The sequence below is a fragment of the Delphinus delphis genome, chromosome 14, assembly GCF_949987515.2.
Source record: "Delphinus delphis chromosome 14, mDelDel1.2, whole genome shotgun sequence".
In the NCBI taxonomy this organism is placed as follows: domain Eukaryota; kingdom Metazoa; phylum Chordata; class Mammalia; order Artiodactyla; family Delphinidae; genus Delphinus; species Delphinus delphis.
Window position 1 is genome coordinate 73,848,344 of NC_082696.1, and position 25,430 is coordinate 73,873,773.

General features: G+C 37.2%; 1 protein-coding gene across 5 annotated transcripts in view; it reads right to left on the reverse strand.

Annotated features, from left to right (window-relative positions):
* The window catches only part of BCKDHB (branched chain keto acid dehydrogenase E1 subunit beta), a 287,088-nt gene that overhangs the window by 198,856 nt on the left and 62,802 nt on the right, over positions 1 to 25,430 (reverse strand). For all 5 annotated transcript variants that reach the window (XM_060030308.1, XM_060030310.1, XM_060030307.1 and 2 more), the window contains exon 7: positions 1,433 to 1,530. In XM_060030308.1, coding sequence (XP_059886291.1) covers positions 1,433 to 1,530 — 98 coding nt within the window. The remainder of the gene's footprint in view (positions 1 to 1,432; positions 1,531 to 25,430) is intronic.

Genomic DNA, 25,430 nt, shown 5'->3' on the forward strand with positions numbered 1-25,430 from the left:
TCACACCTGTCAGCATGGCTATCACCAAAAAGAGCACAAATAACAAATGTTGGCAAGGATGTGGTGAAAAGGAATCCTCCTACACTGTTGGTGGGAGTGTAAATAGGTGCAGCCACTGTGGAAAACAGTATAGAGGTTTTGTAAAAGACTAAAAATAGAGCTACCACATGACCCAGCAATTCCACTCCTGGGTATATGTCCAAAAAAAGAAACAAAAACACTAACTGGAAAAGATACACGCACCCCAACGTTCATAGCAGCATTATTTACAAGTGCCAAGGTATGGAAGCAAACTAAGTGTCCATCAACAGATGAATGGATAAAGAATATGTTGCGTGTGTGTGTGTGTATATATATATATATATATATATATATATATATATATATACACAATGGAATACTACTCAGCCATAAAAAAGAATGAAACTTTGCCATGTGCAGCAAAATGGATAGACTTGGAGGGCATTATGCAAAGTGAAATAAGTCAGAAAGAAAAAGACAAATACTGTAGGATATCACTTATATGTGGAATCTAAAAAATACAACAAACCAGTGAATAAAACAAAAAGGAAGGAGACTCACAGATACAGAGAACAAACTAGTGGTTACCAGTGGGGAAAGGGAAGGGAAGAGGGGCAATAAAAGGATGGGGGATAAATAAAGGAGGGGTTATGTAGGGCGCGGTCAGCTAACTGCTACGCGGCAGGAAGCTGAAAAAAGCTGAGTCATCCTTCCTGTGGCCACTGCGCTTGCGCTAAGTATACTAATGAGGTTTTAAAGTAGCGACCTATCCGATGCTGGCTCACAAATCGCACCATCGGCGAAAGCCAATCACAGAGCGACACATGTTCTTAATCCCTATATAAGCAGACTGCTAGAGGATTGCGGGGTCTTCCTTCCATCTTTCTTCAACCAAGCTGTGCTCCAATAAAGTGTGATACGAGAAGAATCTTGCGTGTGGCGGCTCGTTATTCTGCCGGTCGGAAGCGGCCCGCCGCAGGGTTATAATGGGATTATATGAAATCATGTGTGTGAAAGTTTTGTAAACTGTAAAAGCACTACAGAATGTAAAGAATCTTCCATTCAGTAAAATAATAATAATGGCAAAAAAAAATAAGAAGATGGTATGTCAAAAGCAGCAACAAGTAGTGAGGATACGTAATGTGTGCTTCAAAAGAACGTGTCCTTAATACGTTTTTGTAAACTCTCAACATATTTTTAATGGCTTCACCATATGCATGGAAATTTTAATACGACTGAAAAGGCATCTCAACTTCAGTCAGAAATCAGTACCAGATACAGATGTAGCATCAAACAAGACTTAAATTCAAGATATAAGGAAGACATTTTTTATGCTTCATAGAATCAGAATTAAAAATGAGGGCTTCCAAACACAAGATGGACATTACCAGTTGCTATAACGGTTACTGACCTGAGTGCCCCAGGCAACTAGAGTGACATCACTCCCTTCTTGGATGACTTCGGCCTGGGACAGCGGGATGTTGTATGGTTCTATGGGAACCTGTTCCACTGAATACAAGACAAGGAAAAAAATGCAAGGTTAATTATTTTTTCACATGTGACATTTGTGCATAAAAGAATATAAGAACCTCATTGTGGCAAAGCTTTATTGTGTTTATTCTTCCCCCAAATTCCATAAGTTATTTTTAAAAGAAATAGCATTTATTATATGACATTACTACACAGATGAAATACTACCATCAAATCAGCTATCTTGGAACAGAAAAAGGACTTCAGGGAAAAACTAAGAAAATCTTAATAATTAGACAATAATAATGTAACAACACTGGTTCATTAACTGTAACAAGTGTACCATACTAACATAAGACGTTAATAAAAGGGGTTCTTATAGTACCATAGTATTTACTATCGAAAAAAATTTGGGTAAAATGGACCTGTGCAGTTCAAACGTAGACATATGTAAATCTTGTTTTCTTTCCACAAATATAATCACGCTGCACATATTATTTAGAACCCTTCTATAATCTCCTTTTTCCACTTAGCAATATATCTTGGTCATGTTTTCATATCAAAAGTATAGTTTTTTAAATCATATTTGTAAGTAAAAACTATCACGTTTAATGCTGCTGTTATCAGTGATATGGTAGAAAATTTTATTCCTTGTATTTTTGTGTATTTCCAATCCAATGACCTTTCTATAACCAGTGCCAGAGAGAGATGAATAAGCTTTAAGTCATGTATATGTTTAAATAAAATAAAATTAAGTAACAAAATGGTAAAACCTATAAAACTACTTTTGTGGGTAAACCTAAACACAGATGACAATTAAGCCAAGAAACCTGACACACAGCTGTTAGAAAACACATAAGGGGCTTCCCTGGTGGTCCAGTGGAAACAACAACAAAAACAAAAATGTACAGTCTAACCTCAAGAAAACATATAAACATTAAAAGCATTTTTCTTAAGTTTTTTTGTGTAGCACATAAACTATGTTGGGTCAGATACTTCCAACTATCTAAACGAGGAGCGGGCAAGTCAACTTTTGTAAACAATGTTTTACTGGCATTCAACCTCATCCATTCATTTACACATTATCTGGGGCTATCTTTGCCCTTCAACAGCAGAGCTGAGTAGTTGTAAGAGACAGCATAGCCTATAAACCTAAAATATTTACTATCTGTCCCTTTACAGAAAATGTTTCCCAACCTCAATTCTAAACAGTGCATTCAGAGGTTAATTCCAGCCCGTTCACTGATGGCTGAAATCCAGTATTAGATGGATGGATGGATGGACCAATAGATATATGGATGGATGGACAAAGGAACTGACAAATAGGAAGACAGACATATTCAACTGGAATAACACATTTTACTTAGCAGTTCTCAGCTGCTAAACCAAAGTGATGGTCAAGAACAACGCTGATAACCTCTGGCGAGCATGCCAAAGGTAGCACGCATGCTCTTTGGCAAGTCTTTCTCCAATCAGCAAGATCTGCACACTAAAAGACAAGGCTTGAAGCCAGTACACACTCCGCCTTGCTTGTGAGTCAGTGGCCACCATTCAGGAGGCTTGCCGTTCCTGCCTTGTGTTATAAATCAGTTGCCAGCTGGTAATTAGCAAACCCCTGGAACACATCGCTGTAAGGGCTGGCGCACCAAAAGAAATGGCTTGGCATCTTGGCCCACATCCTTTGAAAAACTGTCAGTGAGTGAGTAACTGTTTCATCGTATTCAATAAATTACCCAGAATAAGAAGACCTCATTACCTTAATAATTAATTAAGGGACAACATGGCCAACAAAGCTTAGTCCTCCACAAAAAAAAAAAAAAAAGCATGCCAAGAACGAGATTCAAGAAGAGTATTATATTTAAACGAACCCAAAAAATCACTCCGTAGCTTTGCATAAATTTAATCCTGAGAGGAGGAAAATAAAAGTACCATTTTATGGATTAACGACCTAAATGTAAGACTGGAAACCATAAAACTTCCAGAAGAGAACACAGGCCAAACACTCTTTGACATAAATCAGAATATTTTCTTGGATCTGTCTCCTCAGGCAAAAGAAATAAAAGCAAAAATAAACAGATGAGACCTAATTAAATTAAAAGCTTTTGCACAGCAGAGGAAACCACTGACAAAATGAAAAGAAAATTTACTAAATGGAAGAAAATATTTGCAAATAATATGACCAATAAGGGGTTAATATCCAAAATATATAAACAGCTCACACAACTCAATAACAAAAGATAACCAACTGATTAAAAAAAGGGCAGAAGACCTGAACAGACATGTTTCCAAAGAAGATATACAGATGGGCAACAGGCACATGAAAAGATGCCCAACATTGCTAATCATCAGGGATATGCAAGTCAAAACCACAATGAGATATCACCACACACCTGTCAGAATAGCTATCGTCAAAAAGAACACAAATAACAAATACTGGCAAGGATGTGGAGAGAAGGGAACCCTTCTACACTGTTGGTGGGAACGTAAACTGGTGCAGCCACTATGGAAAACAGTACAGAGGTTTTGCAAAAGACTAAAAATAGAACTACCATATGACCCAGCAATTCCACTCCTGGGTCTATATGCAAAAACATTCAAACAAACAAAAACACTAATTTGAAAAGACAGAAGAGATACATGCACCCCAATGTTCATAGCAGAATTATTTATAATTGCCAAGATATGGAAGCAACCTAAGACTTCATCAACAGATGAATGGATAAAAAATACTATGGTATATATATATATATATATATATATATATATATATATAATGGAATACTAGTCAGCCATAAAAAATAATGAAATTTTGCCATTTGTAGCAACATGGATAGAATTGGAGGGCATTGTGCTAAGTGAAATAAGTCAGACAGAGAAAGGCAAATACTGTAGGATATTACTTATATATGGAATCTAAAAAATACAATAAACTAGTGGATAAAAAAAAAGAAGCAGACTCTCCAATAGAGGACAAACTAGTGGTTATCAGTGGGGAGAGGGGCAATACGGGGGAAGGGGAAAACGGGTTATTATGGGATTATATGAAATCGTGTGTGTGAAACTTTTGAAATGTGTAAAGCACTATAGAATTTAAAATAACTTTCATTCAGTTAAAAAAAGTTTAAATAAAAGTCTACAAATAACAAATGCTGGTGAGGGTGTGGAGAAAAGGGAACCCTCATGCACTGTTGGTGGGAATGTAAATTAGTGCAGCCACTATGGAAGACAGTACAGAGGTTCCTCAAAAAACTAAAAACAGAACTACCATATAATCCAGCAATTCCATTCCTGGGTATATATTTAAAGAAAATGAAAAGACTAATTTGAAAAGATACATGCACCCCTATGTTCAGAGCAGCATTTTAATATATGCATTTATTTAAACTTGGCAAACAGGCCACCTAGGGAGCAAGCTCTAATTCCCAGGTACATTTTTGTTTTGTTAACTTATAAGATATTTATTCCAAGAGCAGCTTATTATCAAATAGTCATTCCTACATCATGTATAATGTTTTATGAAAGAGAGCAGGTAAAAGGAGTTACAGCATGAAACTTCAGGAGCTGAAGGGCCTCTGTGCAGTCATAGTACGGATTCCTGTTTGCACAGCAGTGGGGCTCACTGAGCCACTCCATTTTACCACATGCTGATTACATTCTAATCTTAGCACTAATGAGCATCCCATAGAGAAACCCTTCAGCATCAGAGACGCTGAAAAAAATGTGTGGCTTTAAAGAGAGAGAGCTTTCCAAGGCCAAAATAAAAAAGATGTAACTTTTTGCTCAAAAATCAGACAAGATAGATTTTTAAATATATATATTGTAAGTTCCACAGATATGCTTCCTTTGTAATTGCAAATGCACTTATATTCATATTACATAGACACTGACAGACTCATGGCATGGATTAGCTCATGCTTGGCCCCTTTTATTTCCCATTCTCTTCCTTTTTTTCCTTCCAATTCTCTTCTAATTTGTTGTACTGCTTACAAGTCATCTGAAACACATTTTGAAAATACAGCAGAGTGTATAAATTATATATATTTATAATATCAATATATATGTATAATATGTACTATGTATAATATATATTATTCATTTAATAGTCACTGTGTACCCGGTATATGCAGACATCATGCAAGAGGCTAGACTATGAAATGAAAAAGGCAGTTCCTGCCCTTAAGAAGCACACACTCAACTGGGAGTTAAAAAGATGGAAAGAGATGATCAGCAAACAAATAAAAACATGATGTAGCAGTGAGGACGAACCGTTCTAGGAAAGACAGAGGGAAGCAACAACCTGACTGTAAGATCGAGATGTCTTCACCACCAACAAGGGAACAACTGGTAGGGGTCTTAGAGATGAAGAAGTACTTAACACAAGAGAAAATAAAGGAGGTCTTTCATGTAGAAAGAAGAGGTGTGTACAAAGAAATGGGGGTGTGAAATTTGTGTGTGTGTGTGTATCTGTGTGTACACATCTATAAACATGTGTAAACACAGATCTATATGATGTTTCAGGTCAAGGTGAATACTGAAACCTTTGAATTATATTCCCAAGCCCCTTGAAAGAACTTTCCAATGTCTTCTGATTTAATATACTAGTAACTGGTGTAGAAAGAATCAGCTAGAGAATAACAACTCACTTTTGATGATGTAAGTTTCCCTGTAAGGCACGGTATTACCGTTACAGAGATAATAGGGTCATTTCTCTGCCCTGGCACTAATCCAAAGTCATGCTCGTTTCCTCATAGATGTCAAGCTCAGTAGGGCTTTATCATGTTTCATTATACATGATGCTGTGATAAAGCATAAATGTTCTTTTTAAAAAGAAAATGTATTTCTAAATTACTTCACGCTGCTTGATTACTAAGAGCAGATTCCACACCTGAGGAAGCCTCGCTCATTGGTCAGAATTTACAGTCTAATGGGGCAGGGTGGGCAAATTCACCCACGGAAGAGCCCAGTCCCAGCCCCGTCTCTGCATCTAATTTGCTGATCTCTGACATCATATTACTTCTGTGCCCCAGGCTCCCACTTGTAAACTGTGGAAAGCAGCCTGTGTCTACCTGCCAAATTACAGGAGCAGACGGAGGACACATTAAGTTCATTGCTATAGATGTTCTTTCAGTCCTTAGGAAGAAAACAGGTTTACAGTGTAAAATAATTCAATGGTACAGTCATTAAGACTATAAATGTTCACTTCAGGAACATTCTTATTCCTATTACCATTTCCTGTATTTAGCCATAAATTAATCTCTATGTTACAATGGTTATTTTACTGAATACCCTTTTCAACTTTGAAGGTACTAACTATGGTCATACTTTTGGGTAATTTTCACTTCTATTCTAACAATTACTTTTAACACTTATGTTAGAGATAAGAATATATGAACAAGAAAACTTAAAGCAGTTTCTTCTGGCAATCACTTTAAAATTACTCGCCAAGGAGAGCTTCAAGATGGCGGAAGAGTAAGACGCGGAGATCACCCTCCTCCCCACAGATACACCAGAAATACATCTACACGTAGAACAACTCCTACAGGACACCTACTGAACGCTGGCAGAAGACCTCAGACCTCCCAAAAGGCAAGAAACTCCCCACATACCAGGAGAAGGCAAAAGAAAAAAGAATAAACAGAGACAAAAGAATACGGGCTGTACCTGCACCAGTGGGAGGGAGCCGTGAAGGAGGAAAGGTTTCCAAACACTAGGAGCCCCTTCGCGGGCGGAGACTGCGGGTGGCGGAGGCGGAAAGCTTCGGCACCGCGGGGGAGAGCGCAGCCACGGGGGTGAGCGCAGTCACAGGGTGCGGGGGGCAAAGCGGAGTGATTCCTGCACAGAGGATCCGTGCCGACCGGCACTCACCAGCGAGAGGCTTGTCTGCTCACCCGCGGGGAGGGCGGGGCTGGGAGCTGAGGCTCGGGCTTCGGTCGCAGGGAGAGGACTGGGGTTGGCGGCGTGAACACAGCCTGCAGGGGGTTAGTGCGCCACGGCTAGCCGGGAGGGACTCCAGGAAAAGGTCTGGACCTGCCGAAGAGGGAAGAGACGTTTTCTTCCCTCTTTGTTTCCTGGTGCGCGAGGAGCGGGGATTAAGAGCGCTGCTTAAAGGAGCTCCAGAGACGGGCGCTTGCTCGCGGCTAACAGTGTGGACCCCAGAGACGGGCATGAGACGCTAAGGCTGCTGCTGCCGCCACCAAGAAGCCTGTGTGCGAGCACAGGTCACTGTCCACACCCCCCTTCCCGGGAGCCTGTGCAGCCTGCCACTGACAGGGTCCCGGGATCCAGGGACAACTTCCCCGGGAGAATGCACGGCGGCGCGCCTCACGCTGGCGCAACGTCATGCTGGCCTCTGCCGCCGCAGGCCCGCCCCGCACGCCGTGCCCCTCCCCCCCCCCGCCGCACGCCGTGCCCCTCCCTCCCCCTCCACCGGCTGACTGAGCCAGAGGCCCCCCCAATCAGCTGCTCCTTTAACCCCGTCCTGTCTGAACGGGGAACAGATGTCCTCAGGTGACCTACACTCAGAGGCGGGGCCAAATCCAAAGCTGAACCCAGGGAGCTGTGCAAACAATGAAGAGAAAGGGAAATCTCTCCCAGCAGCCTCAGGAGCAGCGGATTAAATCTCCACAATCAACTTGATGTACCCGCATCTGTGGAATACCTGAATAGACAACGAATCATCCCAAAATTGAGGAGTGGACTTTGGGAGCAAAGATATATATATTTTTTCTCCCTTTTTCTCTTTTTGTGAGTGTGTATGTATATGCTTCTGTGTGTGATTTTGTCTGTATAGCTTTGCTTTTAATTTATCATAGGGTACTCTCTGTCCTTTTTTTAATTATTATTCAAAAACTATTTTTCTTAATAATTTTTATTGTAATAACTTTATTTTCTTTTATTTTACTTTGTTTTATTTTATCTTATCTTTTGCTTTCTTTCTTTCTCTTTTTCTCCCTTTTATTCTGAGCTGTGTGGATGAAAGGCTCTTGGTGCTCCAGCCAGGCGTCAGGGCTGTGCCACTGAGGTGGGAAGGCAAATTTAGGACACTGGTCCACAAGAGACCTCCCAGCTCCACGTAATATCAAACGGCGAAAATCTCCCAGAGATCTCAACACCAAGACCCAGCTTCACTCAACGACCAGCAAGCTACAGTGCTGGACACCCTATACCAAACAACTAGCAAGACAGGAACAAAACCCCATCCATTACCACAGAGGCTGCCTAAAATCATAATAAGTCCACAGACAACCCAAAACAGACTACCAGACATGGACCTGCCCACCAGAAAGACAAGATCCAGCCTCATCCACCAGAACACAGGCACAAGTCCCCTCCACCAGGAAGCCTACACAACCCACTGAACCAACCTTAGCCACTGGGGACAGACACTCAAAACAACGGGAACTACAAACCTGCAGCCTGTGAGAAGGAGACCCAAACACAGTAAGGTAAGCAAAATGAGAAGACGAACAAACACACAGCAGATGAAGGAGCAAGATGAAAACCCACCAGACCTAACAAATGAAGAGGAAATAGGCAGTCTACCTGAAAAAGAATTCAGAATAATGATAGTAAAGATGATCCAAAATCTTGGAAATAGAATGGAGAAAATACAAGAAACGTTTAAGAAGGACCTAGAAGAACTAAAGAGCAAACAAACAATGATGAACAACACAATAAATGAAATTAAAAATACTCTAGAAGGGATCAATAGCAGAATAACTGAGGCAGAAGAACGGATAAGTGACCTGGAAGATAAAATAGTGGAAATAACTACTGCAGAGCAGAATAAAGAAAAAAGAATGCAAAGAACTGAGGAGAGTCTCAGAGACCTCTGGGACAATATTAATAGCACCAACATTCGAATTATAGGGATACCAGAAGAAGAAGAGAAAAAGAAAGGGACTGAGAAAATATTTGAAGAGATTATAGTTGAAAACTTCCCTAATATGGGAAAGGAAATAGTTAATCAAGTCCAGGAAGCACAGACTCCCATACAGGATAAATCCAAGAAGAAATATGCCAAGACACATATTAATCAAACTATCAAAAATTAAATACAAAGAACAAATGTTAAAAGCAGCAAGGGAAACACAACAAATAACACATAAGGGAATCCCCAAAAGGTTAACAGCTGATCTTTCAGCAGAAACTCTGCAAGGCAGAAGGAACGGGCAGGATATATTTAAAGTGATGAAGGAGAGAAAACTACAACCAAGCTTACACTACCCAGCAAGGATCTCATTCAGATTTGAGAGAGAAATTAAAATATTTACAGACAAGCAAAAGCTAAGAGAATTCAGCACCACCAAATCAGCTTTACAGCAAATGCTAAAGGAACTTCTCTAGGCAAGAAACACAAGAGAAGGAAAAGACCTACAATAATAAACCCAAAACAATTAAGAAAATGGTAATAGAACATACATATCGATAATTACCTTAAATGTAAATGGATTAAATGCTCCAACCAAAAGACACAGATTGGCTGAATGGATACAAAAACAAGACCCGTATATATGCTGTCTACAAGCGACCCACTTCAGACCTAGGGACACATACAGGTTGAAAGTGAGGGGATGGAAAAAGATATTCCATGCAAATGGAAATCAAAAGAAAGGTGGAGTAGCAATTCTCATATCAGACAAAATAGACATTAAAACAAAGACTATTACAAGAGACAAAGAAGGACACTACATAATGATCAAGGGATCAATCCAAGAAGAAGATACAACAATTGTAAATATTTATGCACTCAACATAGGAGCACCTCAATACATAAGGCAAATACTAACAACCATAAAAGGGGAAATCGACAGTAACACAATCATAGTAGGGGGCTTTAACACCCTACTTTCACCAATGGACAGATCATCCAAAATGAAAATAAATAAGAAAACACAAGCTTTAAGTGATACATTAAACAACATGGACTTTATTTATAGGACATTCCATCCAAAAAGAACAGAATACACATTCTTCTCAAGTGCTCATGGAACATTCTCCAGGATAGATCATATCTTGGGTCACAAATCAAGCCTTGGTAAATTTAAGAAAATTGAAATCATATCAAGTATCAAGTATCTTTTCTGACCACAACACTATGAGACTAGATATCAATTACAGGAAAAAATCTGTAAGAAACAGAAACACATGGAGGCTAAACAACACACTACTTAATAACCAAGAGATCACTGAGGAAATCAAAGAGGATATCAAAAAATACCTAGAAACAAATGACAATGAAAACACGACAACCCAAAACCTATGGGATGCAGCAAAAGCAGTTCTAAGAGCGAAGTTTATAGAAATACAATCCTACCTTAAGAAACAAGAAACATCTCAAATAAACAACCTAACCTTACACCTAAAGCAATTAGAGAAAGAAGAACCAAAAAAACCCCAAAGTTAACAGAAGGAAAGAAATCATAAAGATCAGATCAGAAGTAAATGACAAAGAAATGAAGGAAACGATAGCAAAGATCAATAAAACTAAAAGCTGGTTCTTTGAGAAGATACACAAAATTGATACACCATTAGCCAGAGTTATCGAGAAAAAAAAGGGAGAAGACTCAAATCAATAGAAACAGAAATGAAAAAGGAAAAGTAACAACTGACACTGCAGAAATACAAAGGATCATGAGAGATTACTACAAGCAACTGTATGCCAATAAAACGGACAACCTGGAAGAAATGGACAAATTCTTAGAAATGCACAACCTTCTGTGACTGAACCAGGAAGAAGTAGAAAATATGAACAGACCAATCACAAGCACTGAAATTGAAAGTGTGATTAAAAATCTTCCAACAAACAAAAGCCCAGGACCACATGGCTTCACAGGAGAATTCTATCAAACATTTAGAGAAGAGCTAACACCTATCCTTTTCAAACTCTTCCAAAATATAGCAGAGGGAGGAACACTCCCAAACTCATTCTGCAAGGCCACCATCACTTTGATACCAAAACCAGACAAAGATGTCACAAAGAAGGAAAACTACAGGCCAATATCACTGATGAACATAGACGCAAAAATCCTCAACAAAATACTAGCAAACAGAATCCAACAGCACATTAAATGGATCATACACCATGATCAAGTGGGATTTATCCCAGGAATGCAAGGATTCTTCAATATACGCAAATCAATCAACGCGATATACCATATTAACAAATTGAAGGAGAAAAACCATATGATCATCTCAATAGATGCAGAGAAAGCTTTCGACAAAATTCAACACCCATTTATGATAAAAAAAAAAAAAACCCTGCAGAAAGTAGGCATAGAGGGAACTTTCCTCAACATAATAAAGGCCATATATGACAAACCCACAGCCAACATCGTCCTCAATGGTGAAAAACTGAAACTACTTCCACTAAGATCAGAAACAAGACAAGGTTGCCCACTCTCACCACTATTATTCAACATAGTTTTGGAAGTTTTAGCCACAGCAATCAGAGTAGAAAAAGAAATAAAAGGAATCCAAATTGGAAAAGAAGAAGTAAAGCTGTCACTGTTTGCAGACGACATGATACTATACATAGGGAATCCTAAAGATGCTACCAGAAAACTACTAGAGGTAATCAATGAATTTGGTAAAGTAGCAGGATACAAAATTAATGCACAGAAATCTCTTGCATTCCTATACACTAATGATGAAAAATCTGAAAGTGAAATTAAGAAAACACTCCCATTTACCACTGCAACAAAAAGAATAAAATATATAGGAATAAACCTACCTGAGGAGACAAAAGACCTGTATGCAGAAAACTATAAGACACTGATGAAAGAAATTAAAGATGATACAAATAGATGGAGAGATATATCATGTTCTTGGATTGGAAGAATCAACATTGTGAAAATGACTCTACTACCCAAAGCAATCTACAGATTCAATGCAATCCCTATCAAACTACCAATGGCATTTTTCACAGAACTAGAACAAATAATTTCACAATTTGTATGGAAACACAAAAGACCCAGAATAGCCAAAGCAATCTTGAGAAAGAAAAACAAAGCTGGAGGAATCAGACTCCCTGACTTCAGACTGTACTACAAAGCCACAATAATCAAGACAGTATGGTAGTGGCACAGAAACAGAAATATAGATCAATGGAACAGGATAGAAAGCCCAGAGATAAACCCATGCACATATGCTCACCTTATCTTTGATAAAGGAGGCAAGAATATACAATGGAGAAAAGACAGCCTCTTCAATAAGTGGAGCTGGGAAAACTGGACAGCTACATGTAAAAGAATGAAATTAGAACACTCCCTAACACCATACACAAAAATAAACTCAAAATGGATTAAAGACCTAAATGTAAGGGCAGACACCATCAAACTCTTAGAGGAAAACATAGGCAGAACACTCTATGACATAAATCACAGCAAGATCCTTTTTGACCCACCTCCTAGAGAAACAGAAATAAAAACAAAAATAAATAAATGGGACCTAATGAAACTTAAAAGCTTTTTCACAGCAAAGGAAACCATAAACAAGGCAAAAAGACAACCCTCAGAATGGGAGAAAATATTTGCAAATGAAGCAACTGACAAAGGATTAATCTCCAAAATTTACAAGCAGCTCATGCAGCTCAACATTAAAAAAACAAACAACCCAATCCAAAAATGGGCAGAAGACCTAAATAAACATTTCTCCAAAGAAGATATACAGATTGCTAACAGACACATGAAAGAATGCTCAACATCATTTATCGTTAGAGAAATGCAAATCAAAACTACAATAAGATATCATCTCACACCGGTCAGAATGGCCATCATCAAAAAATCTACAAACAATAAATGCTGGAGAGGGTGTGGAGAAAAGGGAACCCTCTTGCACTGTTGGTGGGAATGTAAATTGATACAGCCACTATGGAGAACAGTATGGAGGTTCCTTAAAAAACTACAAAGAGAAATACCATACGACCCAGCCATCCCACTACTGGGCATATACCCTGAGAAAACCATAATTCAAAAAGAGTCATGTACCAAAATGCTTATTGCAGCTCTATTTACAATAGCCAGGACATGGAAGCAACCAAAGTGTCCATCAACAGATGAACGGATAAAGAAGATGTGGCGCATATATACAATGGAATATTACTCAGCCATAAAAAGGAACGAAACTGAGTTATTTGTAGTGAGGTAGATGGACCTAGAGACTGTCATACAGAGTGAAGTAAGTCAGAAAGAGAAAAACAAATACCGTATGCTAACACATATATATGGAATCTAAAAAAAAAAAAATGGTCATGAAGAATCTAGGGGCAAGATGGGAATAAAGATGCAGACCTACTAGAGAATGGACTTGAGGATACGGGGAGGGGGAAGGGTAAGCTGGGACAAAGTGAGAGATTGCCATGGACATATATACACTACCAAACGTAAAATAGATAGCTAGTGGGAAGCAGCCGCATAGCACAGGAGATCAGCTCGGTGCTTTGTGACCACCTAGAGGGGTGGGATAGGGAGGATGGGAGGGAGGGATATGCAAGAGGGAAGAGATATGGGGACATATGTATATGTATAACTGATTCACTTTGTTATAAAGCAGAAACTAATACACCATTGTAAAACAATTATACTCCAATAAAGATGTTAAAAAAATAATAAAATTACTCGTTAAATACTGTTGTACCCAACCTTCCCCGGACCTCTGCCCCTCATATTACTGAAGATCTAAAGATTAACAGTCTACATTAGAAAGTCAATATACTATTATAATATTGGTTTATAATATTTGTCTATATTTGTCAATATATTTGTTATAATATTAATAGAATATTTCTATCTAAGTAGAAGATAAAATTAACTTTCCATAAATAAAATTAGGTGCTAAACTTTGCTATTACTGAAGCCATGGTTATTATTGGGAGCATGTGTGGACAGCATAAATGGGTATAATAAGTCCCAATACCACAAGGGAGTAATCAGAGAGGTGTCCTGGGAGCCACAGTGGTTGAAGGTCACAGCCAGATGATAACCTCGACCTTAAGGCAAAAAGGACTGCAGAAAAGTGAGAAAGGAGATGAACTGGAGCAAATAGAGAAAACCACAAGAAAAGGTAGGTCCTGAAAAATGAATATAATTAGATGCACAGAGGCAAAAAGTTGGCATTCTAAGCAGTGGTGTAGCACGTATGACTGATGGAAAAGTCAATACGAGTAAGCAAAGAGCACCATGTGTCATCCTACAGGATGCACTGAGAGGGCACAGCATCACTTGTATGGATTCCTGACAAAATACCGGCATAACCTGAATTTAATCATGAAGAAAGACACTCTTCAAGAGAGTGAACTAAATATAGAGATCATGACAGACAAAAAAGAGAAAGTATCTGTTCCAAAATAAAGGAGACTAGGGAAAGGTAACAATAAGTGGAGATTCTGTATGGGTCCCTGATCCATAAAAGAACATAAGTGGGGACTTCCCTGGCGGTCCAGTGGTTAAGACTCTATGCTTCCACTGCAGGGGGTGCGGGTTCGATCCCTGGTCAGAGAACTAAGGTCCCGCATGCCATGTGGTGCGACCAGACCATTAAAAAAAAAAAAAAAAAAAAAACCAATGTAAGTGGGACTATTAATGAAATTTGAATTATGTGTGTAGCAGAGTTAACAGTATTGTATCTGCTAATTTCGTAGTTTTCATCATTACTGCTGTGGTTACGCATGAGGTTAATAACCAGGGAAGCTGAGAGAGGGGTACATAGGAATTCTTTGTACAATTTCTGCAACCTTTCTACTTGGACATATTTCAAAATGAAACATTTAATGAAATTTTTAATATTAAATTTTTTAAAAGGAGGTGGCCCACCTTAGCAAGCCTCACATAGATTTGGGGAAATTAAAGCGTGATACGTTGGGCAGGTACACCAAATTAGAAACGTCCTTGAAAACCAACTATGGGAAACTGAGCTTATACAAGCCATAATAGAGGCACTGTAGATTGGCAGTGCCTTGTAAAACAAGCTGTGTGTGTGGAAATGTTAGTACAAATAGAGAAAATGAGGATATTAATAAAGCTATCCAGCTATAGAAGAAGTGCAGCTGCATTTGGTGTTGTTTTTGTGACCTCCTGATCTATCTGGATGAATTGAAGCGAGTTCTGACTATCCAATGACATGAAGATGTGAAGACACAAATTTAGTATCTGTGTTTGCATGCCCATCAGCTTTTTGCTAGAGACTCTTAACCACTGAACAAAAACCAATAACACATCAAACTGTCTAAATATAAATACACCATCAAGTTAGAATCAGCAAATATCTTACATGTGTCCTGGAGACTTCTCACACTAACTTTTACAGATAAGATATGATTTTAAGATTTCAAATGTTTTTATAAGTGTAATTGTTTCAGATCGTTTTGTCTTATCACTGAAAAGTAAAAAAAAAAAAAAATTTTAACCAATATTTTTAACTGAATAGCTATACTAGGGTGACACAAAAATTCCTGGACCCATTGCAACTCAAATGCATGCTAATTCTTTTTCTTTGATAATTAGTTATTTTGAAAATCCCACATTTCCAGTACTTGGAATGAGACACAATGAGGCACAATGAGACAAATTAGATTTCTTCTCAAAATCATTTGCAAACATATAGCACAAAAGCAAAGACATGATAAGGCAACCATCATATTCCTTACACCAGGGGTCCCCAACCTTAGCAAGAGCTGGCCCACCTTAGCAAGCCTCACATAGATTTGGGGAAATTAAAGCGTGATACGTTGGGCAGGTACACCAAATTAGAAACGTCCTTGAAAACCACGGATCAGTACCAGTCCACGGCCTGTTACGAACCAGGCTGCACAGCAGGAGGTGAGCAGCAGGCAAGTGAGCAAAGCATTGTTCGCATTACCTCCTGAACCATCTCCATCCTCCTCCACCCCCATGCCCCCCACCCCCGGTCCGTGGAAAAACTGTCTTCCACGAAACTGGTCCCTGGTACCAAAAAGGTTGGGGACCACTGCCTTACACAATTTCGATGTTAGCCTCATTACATTTTCCTGTCTCATTTAATGTAACAGAAAATCTTTTAGGAGATGGATATCATTTCACAATGTGCATCAGTATACTTAGTGTATATGCTAAAATTCAACCACACTTGTAACATACCTTGTGTAATCTCTGCAATTACTCTTCAGGGTTATTTTTCCTCATGTACTCTCTACTGTGCAGCATTGACTAACTTAGCAAAAGTTCTCCCATCAACCATTTCACTAGCAATTGTCCACTTTTCATGTTTAAGATACTAGAATTCCTTTAGTAAATAGTTTCCAATAGATTTTCTATATGGCAAGGAGACACGAATGAACTTCATTTATATAGAGTCTAACAAGATAAACTGGCAAAATGGCAAAGAAATAATGGAATGCTTAGTTAAGGGGCATTATTTTAAAGCCGTTCTCCATCAGCATGTCGAGAATTTAAAAGAGAAAAAAAGAATCACCCAACAAAACCAATTATGTGTAAGTAGAAAAAGAACATATTAATTTTCACAGTCAATTGTAAAATCACCATTATTTTATGAACCACTGAGAAAGAAAAAACTGCCAATTAAACTGACAGAACATTTAGAATTTTTATTTCATTCTTATTGAAAGGAAAATATTAGATTTAATCAGATGTGGATATTATATATCACCTTTATATATACATTATAACAAAATGTAAGCAAAATTAGTTAAGCAATTCCTCAAACTCTTTTACTTTCAGAATCTAATTCTGCCCACTCACTTTTTGACTTAAAATTGTCAGTGTACATGTTCTCTACAGAATATCATTTTCTGTGTCACCAAGCACATCGGTGATGCAGCACTTTTTAAATGAATCCATTAAGAAATTAAAAGATAGGTAAGGGCTTTCAAGCTACCTTGATATTGATTTAATAGCTCCTCACGGGTAATACTGTATTTATGGAAACTGAGGGACTAAAGATACAAAAATGTGATGTAGAAAATATCTATAATAATACTTTAATGTTTTAAAGTCATTGACTCAATATAAGGTACTGTATTTCATTGATTCTAATACGTCCTTTACCCCTCACATTTTAACATCTCTGAAACTGGAATGTGGCTTAAAAATCAATAGCATCTTGCAATCATCTTATCCAGTGGCCACTATTACCTACTCATGCACAAATCTCAAAATAGTCAACTAGTACCAGTACCTACAGAATGGGTATTCACAGCTTAGAATAAAATTTCAGAGATGCCAGAGAACTACTCTTTTAACAATTAGGTTCCAAGTGGTTGTGATTGGGTAGAAGGGTGGAGAAAGTGGAGAATCATAGTTCAGTGATCTTTTAGAAGGAGGAATCAAAAACAGGCTGTTTTAAATACTGAGTTAGCTCATTCACAGCAGCACTATTTATAATAGCCAAGATATGGAAGCAACCTAAATGTCCATCAACAGATGAATGGATAAAAAAACTATGGTATATATATACAATGGAATATTACTCAGTCACAAAAAAAGAATGAAATAATGTCATTTGCAGCAGCTTGGATAGACCTAGAGATTATCTAGGTGAAGTAAGCTAGACAGAGATAAATATCATATGATATTGCTTATATGAGGAATCTAATCCAAAAAAAAAAAGATACAAATAAACTTATTTCCAAAACAGAAAGAGACTCAGAGACATAGAAAACAGACTTATGGTTACCAAAGGGAAAAGCGGAGTGGGGGGAGGGATAAATTAGGAGTTTGGGATTAACATGTACACACTACTATATATAAAATAACCAACAAGGACCTACTGTATAGCACAGGAAACTATACTCAATATTTTGTAATAACCTATAAGGGAAGCAAATCTGAAGAATATATATTTATATACACTTAATATAACGTAATATAATATATAAAACTAAATCACTGTGCTGTACACCTGAAACTAACATGATATTGTAAATACGTCAATAAATAAATAAATAAATATCAATACAATTCCCAAACATTAGCTCTTATCCACTGACTTCCTAAATGCAAAGAATGGACAGAAAAAAAATCACTGGAACACACCAGCAAAAAACAATACTTCTAAGAATAAGAAAGACACATTGGAACTATGTGATACACCTATCAGACTGCAAGATTCACCCTTGCGTATGTAACGCTGAAGAGTAGCTACTGACTTTGAACCACGATCCAATCAGGAAAACAAACTTCTCTAGAGGAATTTAATTCAGGGACTCTGTTAGGAAGATGTTGGAAATGCTGCTGTAGCAAATGGTGAAATAATGCAACTCAGAGATCAGGAAACAGATACCACCTCTGGGCTGGACCCAGTCACCCACAAGAGCCACTAACTGTGCTGGAACCACCCTGTGCTGCTGCTGAGCAGGACAGTCCCCACAAAAGGCCCGTCAAGGCTGCCGACATCAAGGCTGCAGAACGAGAACAGAGTCTCGTCAATGCCACGACTGGAGACGCCTCCAAAACTACAATGGCCTCCTTCCTCTCCACCTTCATCCCACCTTCTAAACAAGCGCACGTACTGTCCATTGACAGACTCTCGCTGAAACTCAGATCGCCAGGACGTCAAGAAAATACAGTTTACTAATTTCCAACCCCTTTCCAAGTACTACAGAGGAGAACAGAGAACGACAAGTATGGAGATGAGAGCCATCTGATAAATATGTAACAGGCTTACCTTATAAATAGTATTAAGAGAAGAAAAAGTCACCTTTGATAAGAAATAAAGGAAACCACAATATAGTAATAACAACAAAAAAAGCTACTACTTATCAAGCCCTTTCTACAAACCAGACACTGTTTCAAGCAGCTTTTTTTTTTTTTGGCTGCGACATGCGACATGTGGAATCGAACCATGCCCCCTGCAGTGGAAGCACGGAGTCTTAACCACTGGACCAGGGAAGTCCCTGTTTCAAGCATCTTAAATGTATCATCTCCTTTCATCCTCACAATCAACATGATTGATATTAGATTTATCCCAATTCTACAGATAAGAAAACTCAGGCACAGAGATATTAAGCAACTTGGTAAAGTTATAAAATAATAAGTGGTAACTTTGGGATCCAAGCTGACAGCCACTATGTTACACTGTGCAGAAATCTGCCCAAAGTGGATTTCCATAGAAATATTAAATTTGAACACGTATCAAGCTTGACCTTCACCATAAGCCTCAAAAATCATAGCAACAACTACATATTTTAAGAAAGAGGATGTTATGTTTGTCATATTTTTTAAAAATTGACAATGAAATCCTAAGAATAAATAAATGCTGTTTTTCCTGAGACCAATCAACTATTAAATCTAGAATTCTCTCACTCACCTGCAGCAAATCACTCCCATTTTCTCAAATTTATACACTAATTGGGCTTTTTATTCGATAAATCAAATATTCTTTAAAATCTCCACATACATATCAACCCAGTACCTGCCTCTGTGAATGACTGTATGTCACCTCTCTGTTAGAAATCTATATTTTTCTTTTACATAAATTCCTTTATAACAAATCATGGATTAAAACTACCAAATTACTAAGGATGCTGGGCATACTTATACGGGTGGAAACTATAATCTGCAGTCCAGCGATTTAAGAAAGACAAATATCATTTATTTAATAATCATTTCATACCCCAAGACATACTCAGTGCTTGACATAAAGATAAATTAGGTAGAATCCATAAATTCAAGGACAACATTGAAAGATGCTGAAAGAATAAAGAAAATATTAATGGATGTTTCAAATTGAGAAAAATTCCCCAACTGTAACTTTTACAACCTGAGAACTCTATTTCTATCTGTGAAAAGTGAATATATACAAAAATTCCTAAATAACCTAGTGGCCTTAAGAGTTTAACGTTTCCTACTTATCTAACCTATTAGCATGGGCAGACCTCAGTTTACACAGCTTCAACTTTTGCTCAACACACACTTATATATATTGAAAATGAAAAACCTGGGAATTCCCAGGTGGTCAAGTGGTTAGGACTCTGTACTTTCACTGCCGAGGGCCCAGGTTCAATCCCCTGGTCGGGGAACTAAGACCTCATAAGCCACGTGGCATGGCCAAAAAAAAAAAAAAAGAAAAAGAAAAACTCAGAAGGGCTTTTTGTGTGCCTTTTACTCCAAATTTGAAATTCTGTAGGTCAACTATGAAAACGTCAGCTCAAAACATCCCTATATGTTAGTCAATAGTTCAGTTTTGACAATGTTAATAATATCATTAATAATATCATGACAATGGATAGCAATGTTTCTATACTACTATTATATTTGCCCTCAATATTTTGTAAGTAAAAAACAGAAAAACAAACACACTGATGCCACCAAAGAAAATACTGTAAAACTGAGATCAACAAAGAAATCATTTGGTACACTGCACACAAATTTTTCCCCTCACTTGGATGCTTGATGCATTTAAGTCACTTGAATTGTTCAATTCAGAAAGAAAAAAAAAAGAAAGAGACATATATATAATGCTGGTAACTATGTCACTGACAACTATATCTAAAAGGTGAGGTTCAAACTGGAATTTTTATATTTCCTCTCTTGATAAAGAACTCTATTAAATGTAAGTCAATCTTTGACTTTCAGACATCTGATTTGGTTCACATTTTGAGAAACACATTAGGAACTACCTGTAATTAAGAAGTAGAGGACTCTGGCTTGGTTTAACATGATACAATGTGCATCCAAATATGCTGGGATATGTTATAAATCCTAAATAATCTTCGTAAGAATCCCTGACAGGCTAAAAACATTCCACAGTGGCCCTCATGTTACCATGTACCTAGCAACTATTCCTTCTCACCTTCTTATAAAATCTGAATTGTCCAACCAACAGATACAAAAATCACAAGAATGATTCCACTCCCTTCTGGAAACCATTTTGGACCAATTATTCCTGAAACTGGTTGCTCATTGGCTGCCCTCTCTTGCTACATCTCTAAGAAATCCTATACTCCGCTCTCTCTCCTGAATCAGAACACTCTTTCTGAGTGTGCTCATGGCTCAACATTCTAAATAAAGGCTTAGGCTTATGGTGTTCATATTAAAATAAATTATTGAAGCTTTGTAAATAATAACTATAGAAACATCTTTTAATATGCTACTATCATTTATTAAGCATTTGTTATGTGTCAGGCATTATTCTAAATATTTTATAGGTTTTAAAATATTTAATCAAATGATACTGTGAAGAAAAGTTTATGCTACTAAATTTGAAAATCCAGAGAGAATATATGATACTACAAAAAGATACAGATGACCAATATTTACTCAAGAATAGAATAGATAGTAGACCAACAACCAGAAACGATACTGAAAAGGAAGTAAAAGATGTCCCGCACCAGAAACAGACAGTTTTATAAGTAAATTATCTTAAACCTTATAGAACAGATAATACCTAGTTATTCAATCCGGTCTGAAGCACAGAAAAAGAAAGCAGCCCAGTTCATTCTACAAGGAAGGATAAACTACAGACCAATATTACATATAAATATATATTCATGTTCACACATACAAGAAAGAAAACTATGGTCTAACTTTATTTATGAACATAAAGGTCTTTTTTAAAATCTTCTAATTGAATCCAGCAATAAGTTGAAAGAGTAATGCATCATGATCAAGTAGAATTTATCCCAGGAATACAAGAATTACTCAACATTAGGAAATATGTTAATGAAATTCACATCATCAAAACATGAAAGAAGAAAGACCACATAATCCTCTCATCAGACAGCTAAAAAGAATTTGATAAAATTCAACACCTTGTGAGAAATGGGAGGAAGGGGCCCGTGACTTAGAAATAAAGAGTACCGAATGGGTTCCAAGTTAAGAAAGGATGAGACATTTAAGAAGTACAAACTATTATGTATAAAATAAGCTGCAAGGATATATTGCACAGCACAGGGAATATAGTCAATATTTTATAACTTTAGACTGTGAATCACTATACTGTACATCTGTAACTTATATAATATTGTATATCAACTATACTTCAATAAAATTTTTTAAAAGGATGAGACAGTTCTAATAAAGAAAAAAGAAATGTCTCATCAATTATTGGGGAAAAAAAGAACTATAACTATCATTAGCTATAGAGGATAAGATTTTCTGCCTAGAACATCTAAGATAACTAACTGAAATATCATTAGAGAATTGAATAAGGTCTCCAAATGCCAATACTAACATACAAAATCAATAGCTTTCTATATACCAGTAATAACCAATTAGAAATATGTAATGGAAAAATATCCTACCTGTAATAGCAAAAAAAAAAAAAAAATATATATATATATATATATGAAAAACCTAGTAATAACCCTAACAACAAAATGTGCCAAACCTAATGGAAATATCTACACAATTTATTCATGAACATAAAAAGTGTGAATAAATGGAGACAACCATGTTCTTGGAAAAGAAGAATCATTAGAGTTAAGATGTAAAGAATAGGGAAAAAAATGTTCTAATGTTTTCTGCCCACTTAAAAAAAAAAACTTTAGGGACTTCCCTGGTGGCACAGTGGTTAGGGATCCGCCTACCAATGCAGGGGACCTGGGTTCGAGCCCTGGTCTGGGAAGATCCCAGATGCCGCAGAGCAGCTAAGCCCATGCGCCACAACTACTGAGCCTGTGCACTAGAGCACTAGAGCCCATTCTCTGCAACAAGAGAAGCCACCTCAATGAGAAGCCTGTGCACCACAACTAAGAGTTGTCCCCACTCGCCACAACTACAAAAAGCCCACACAGCAATGAAGACCCAACACAGCCAAAAATAAATAAATTTATTAAAAAAATTTTTTTAAACTACGTATATTTTTCCAAATAATTTATCTTTGGAAACAAACATAAATATTTCCAAATAATAGGATAAATGCTGCTCTCAATGACAACCAGCCTATGGGTATAGATGTAATTGTGACATTTACCAAATGGTAACATTAAACTGTTGAGATCCAGTTCTTTCAAGGAGGACTTCTAATAAACAGACTAATAAGACACTTTTTATAACAGAATACAGAAAAAAAAGTTTGAAAAATATAAGAATAGGCAAAATTCTGATACACAAGAGAATAAAAATGCAAGGGTTTTATTCTTAGTATCCCCAACTTAAATGTCTTACAAAAATTTCAGCTTTCAGGCTATAAATAGTTACCTATTGAGTCTTGTCTCCCCACAATATCTGTGTCAGTAATACGTGATCCTTCTAATTTATCACTAGCTGCCATTTGGAGACTTGCAGTGTCTGCCTTAATCAATTATTTATTACTTGGAGCTTAATCAAAGAATATAAGACGCTTACAGAAAATAAGAATAAAATTAAGAAATATAGGTTTTAAAGTTTATAATACAAAAAACAGAGGCTTATAATTTTCTCCTTCCACATGCCCAAATATATATATATAGGGATGTTTACCTCAACACTGTTTAGAATGGGCAGAAATTTAGAGACAACTTGACAATCCATAATAGGAGAAAAAATAAATTATGGTACACCCCAAGAAACTTTATAAGGTAAAAATCAGCTAAATTTTTGTGAACTGACACTGAAAATGTATCCAAAATAAATTGGTAAGAAAAGCAAGTTACAGAATGGTTATAACATGCTTATTTTTATTATTTGTGTATATATGTTCGATATATTCACATATTTGTATAAATGTAAATGCATGGAAAAAGATTTGCAAAGTTGCAGAACAATGTTTATAGTATGATCTTACATAACTGTTTATCTGTAAGTGTGTTCTATACATTCACATATATATAAAGATAAATGCATAGAAAAAGGTCTGAGGAAGGGAGCTGGGTAGGAGCTGGGTAGTTGGGTAGGGAAAAAGGAACTTTCACCTTTTATGCTATACACATTCTATAGCTTTGTGATAACTGAACTTTTTACAAAGAGTGCATGATTCATGATATTAAATTTTATTAAACACAACCAAAAAAATACATCACTCTTTATCATGTAGTATAAACTCAGGCATTAAGAATATATCCAGTTGGATTAAGCCAATGAGGAAAAATAGACATCTGTTTAATGTCCAAAATTATCCTGAAAAGTGAATGAACAGGGCTTCCCTTGTGGTGCAGTCGTTAAGAATCTGCCTGTCAATGCAGGGGACACAGGTTCGAGCCCTGGTCCAGGAAGGTCCCACATGCCACGGAGCAACTAAGCCCATGTGCCGCAACTACTGAGCCTGTGCTCTAGAGCCCGTGAGCCACAACTACTGAACCCGTGTGCCACAACTACTGAAGCCCACGTGCCTAGAGCCCGTGCTCCGCAACAAGAGAAGCCACCACAATGATAAGCCTGTGCACCTCAATGAAGAGTAGCCCCCGCTTGCTGCAATTAGACAAAGCCCATGCGCAGCAACGAAGACCCAACACAACCAAAAATAAATAACTTAAATAAATAAATTTTTAAAAAGAAGTGGATTAACAATATAAAGAATGTGCCAGAGTATAAGAAAATTCCATAGGGTTCTATTCCATGAATATTTCAACTTATCAGGTCAATCACAGACAAAATCACAATCATATAAACAAATTCAAAGGTAATCTTGCACTTCAAGTTGCAAACCTTCTGATTCTTCCTGCTACTCAATACTAGATCAAGGCCTTCTCACCACAAAATAGAATAATAATCTATTCACTGCATTCCATGCTCATTTTAAATTTACAATAAGTCCTGCTCCAGAAGGTTAAGACTGAAGTCTATGTGAACAATTCATACAGTAGAAACAAATATGAAATTAAAAAACATGAAAGGTAAAAGGTCACTTATAATCAAATAAATGAAAACTAAAATAAATTGACAGTAATAAAATGTTTAAACTTGTAGATTAAAGTCTAGCAGTATGTACAAGAAAAAGTCAACAGTAGTCAGGGGATGGATTTATAAGCTCCTTCCATCATCGCTTTTGTACTTTTCAGGAGTTTCAACAAGCACATATGAAAGCTT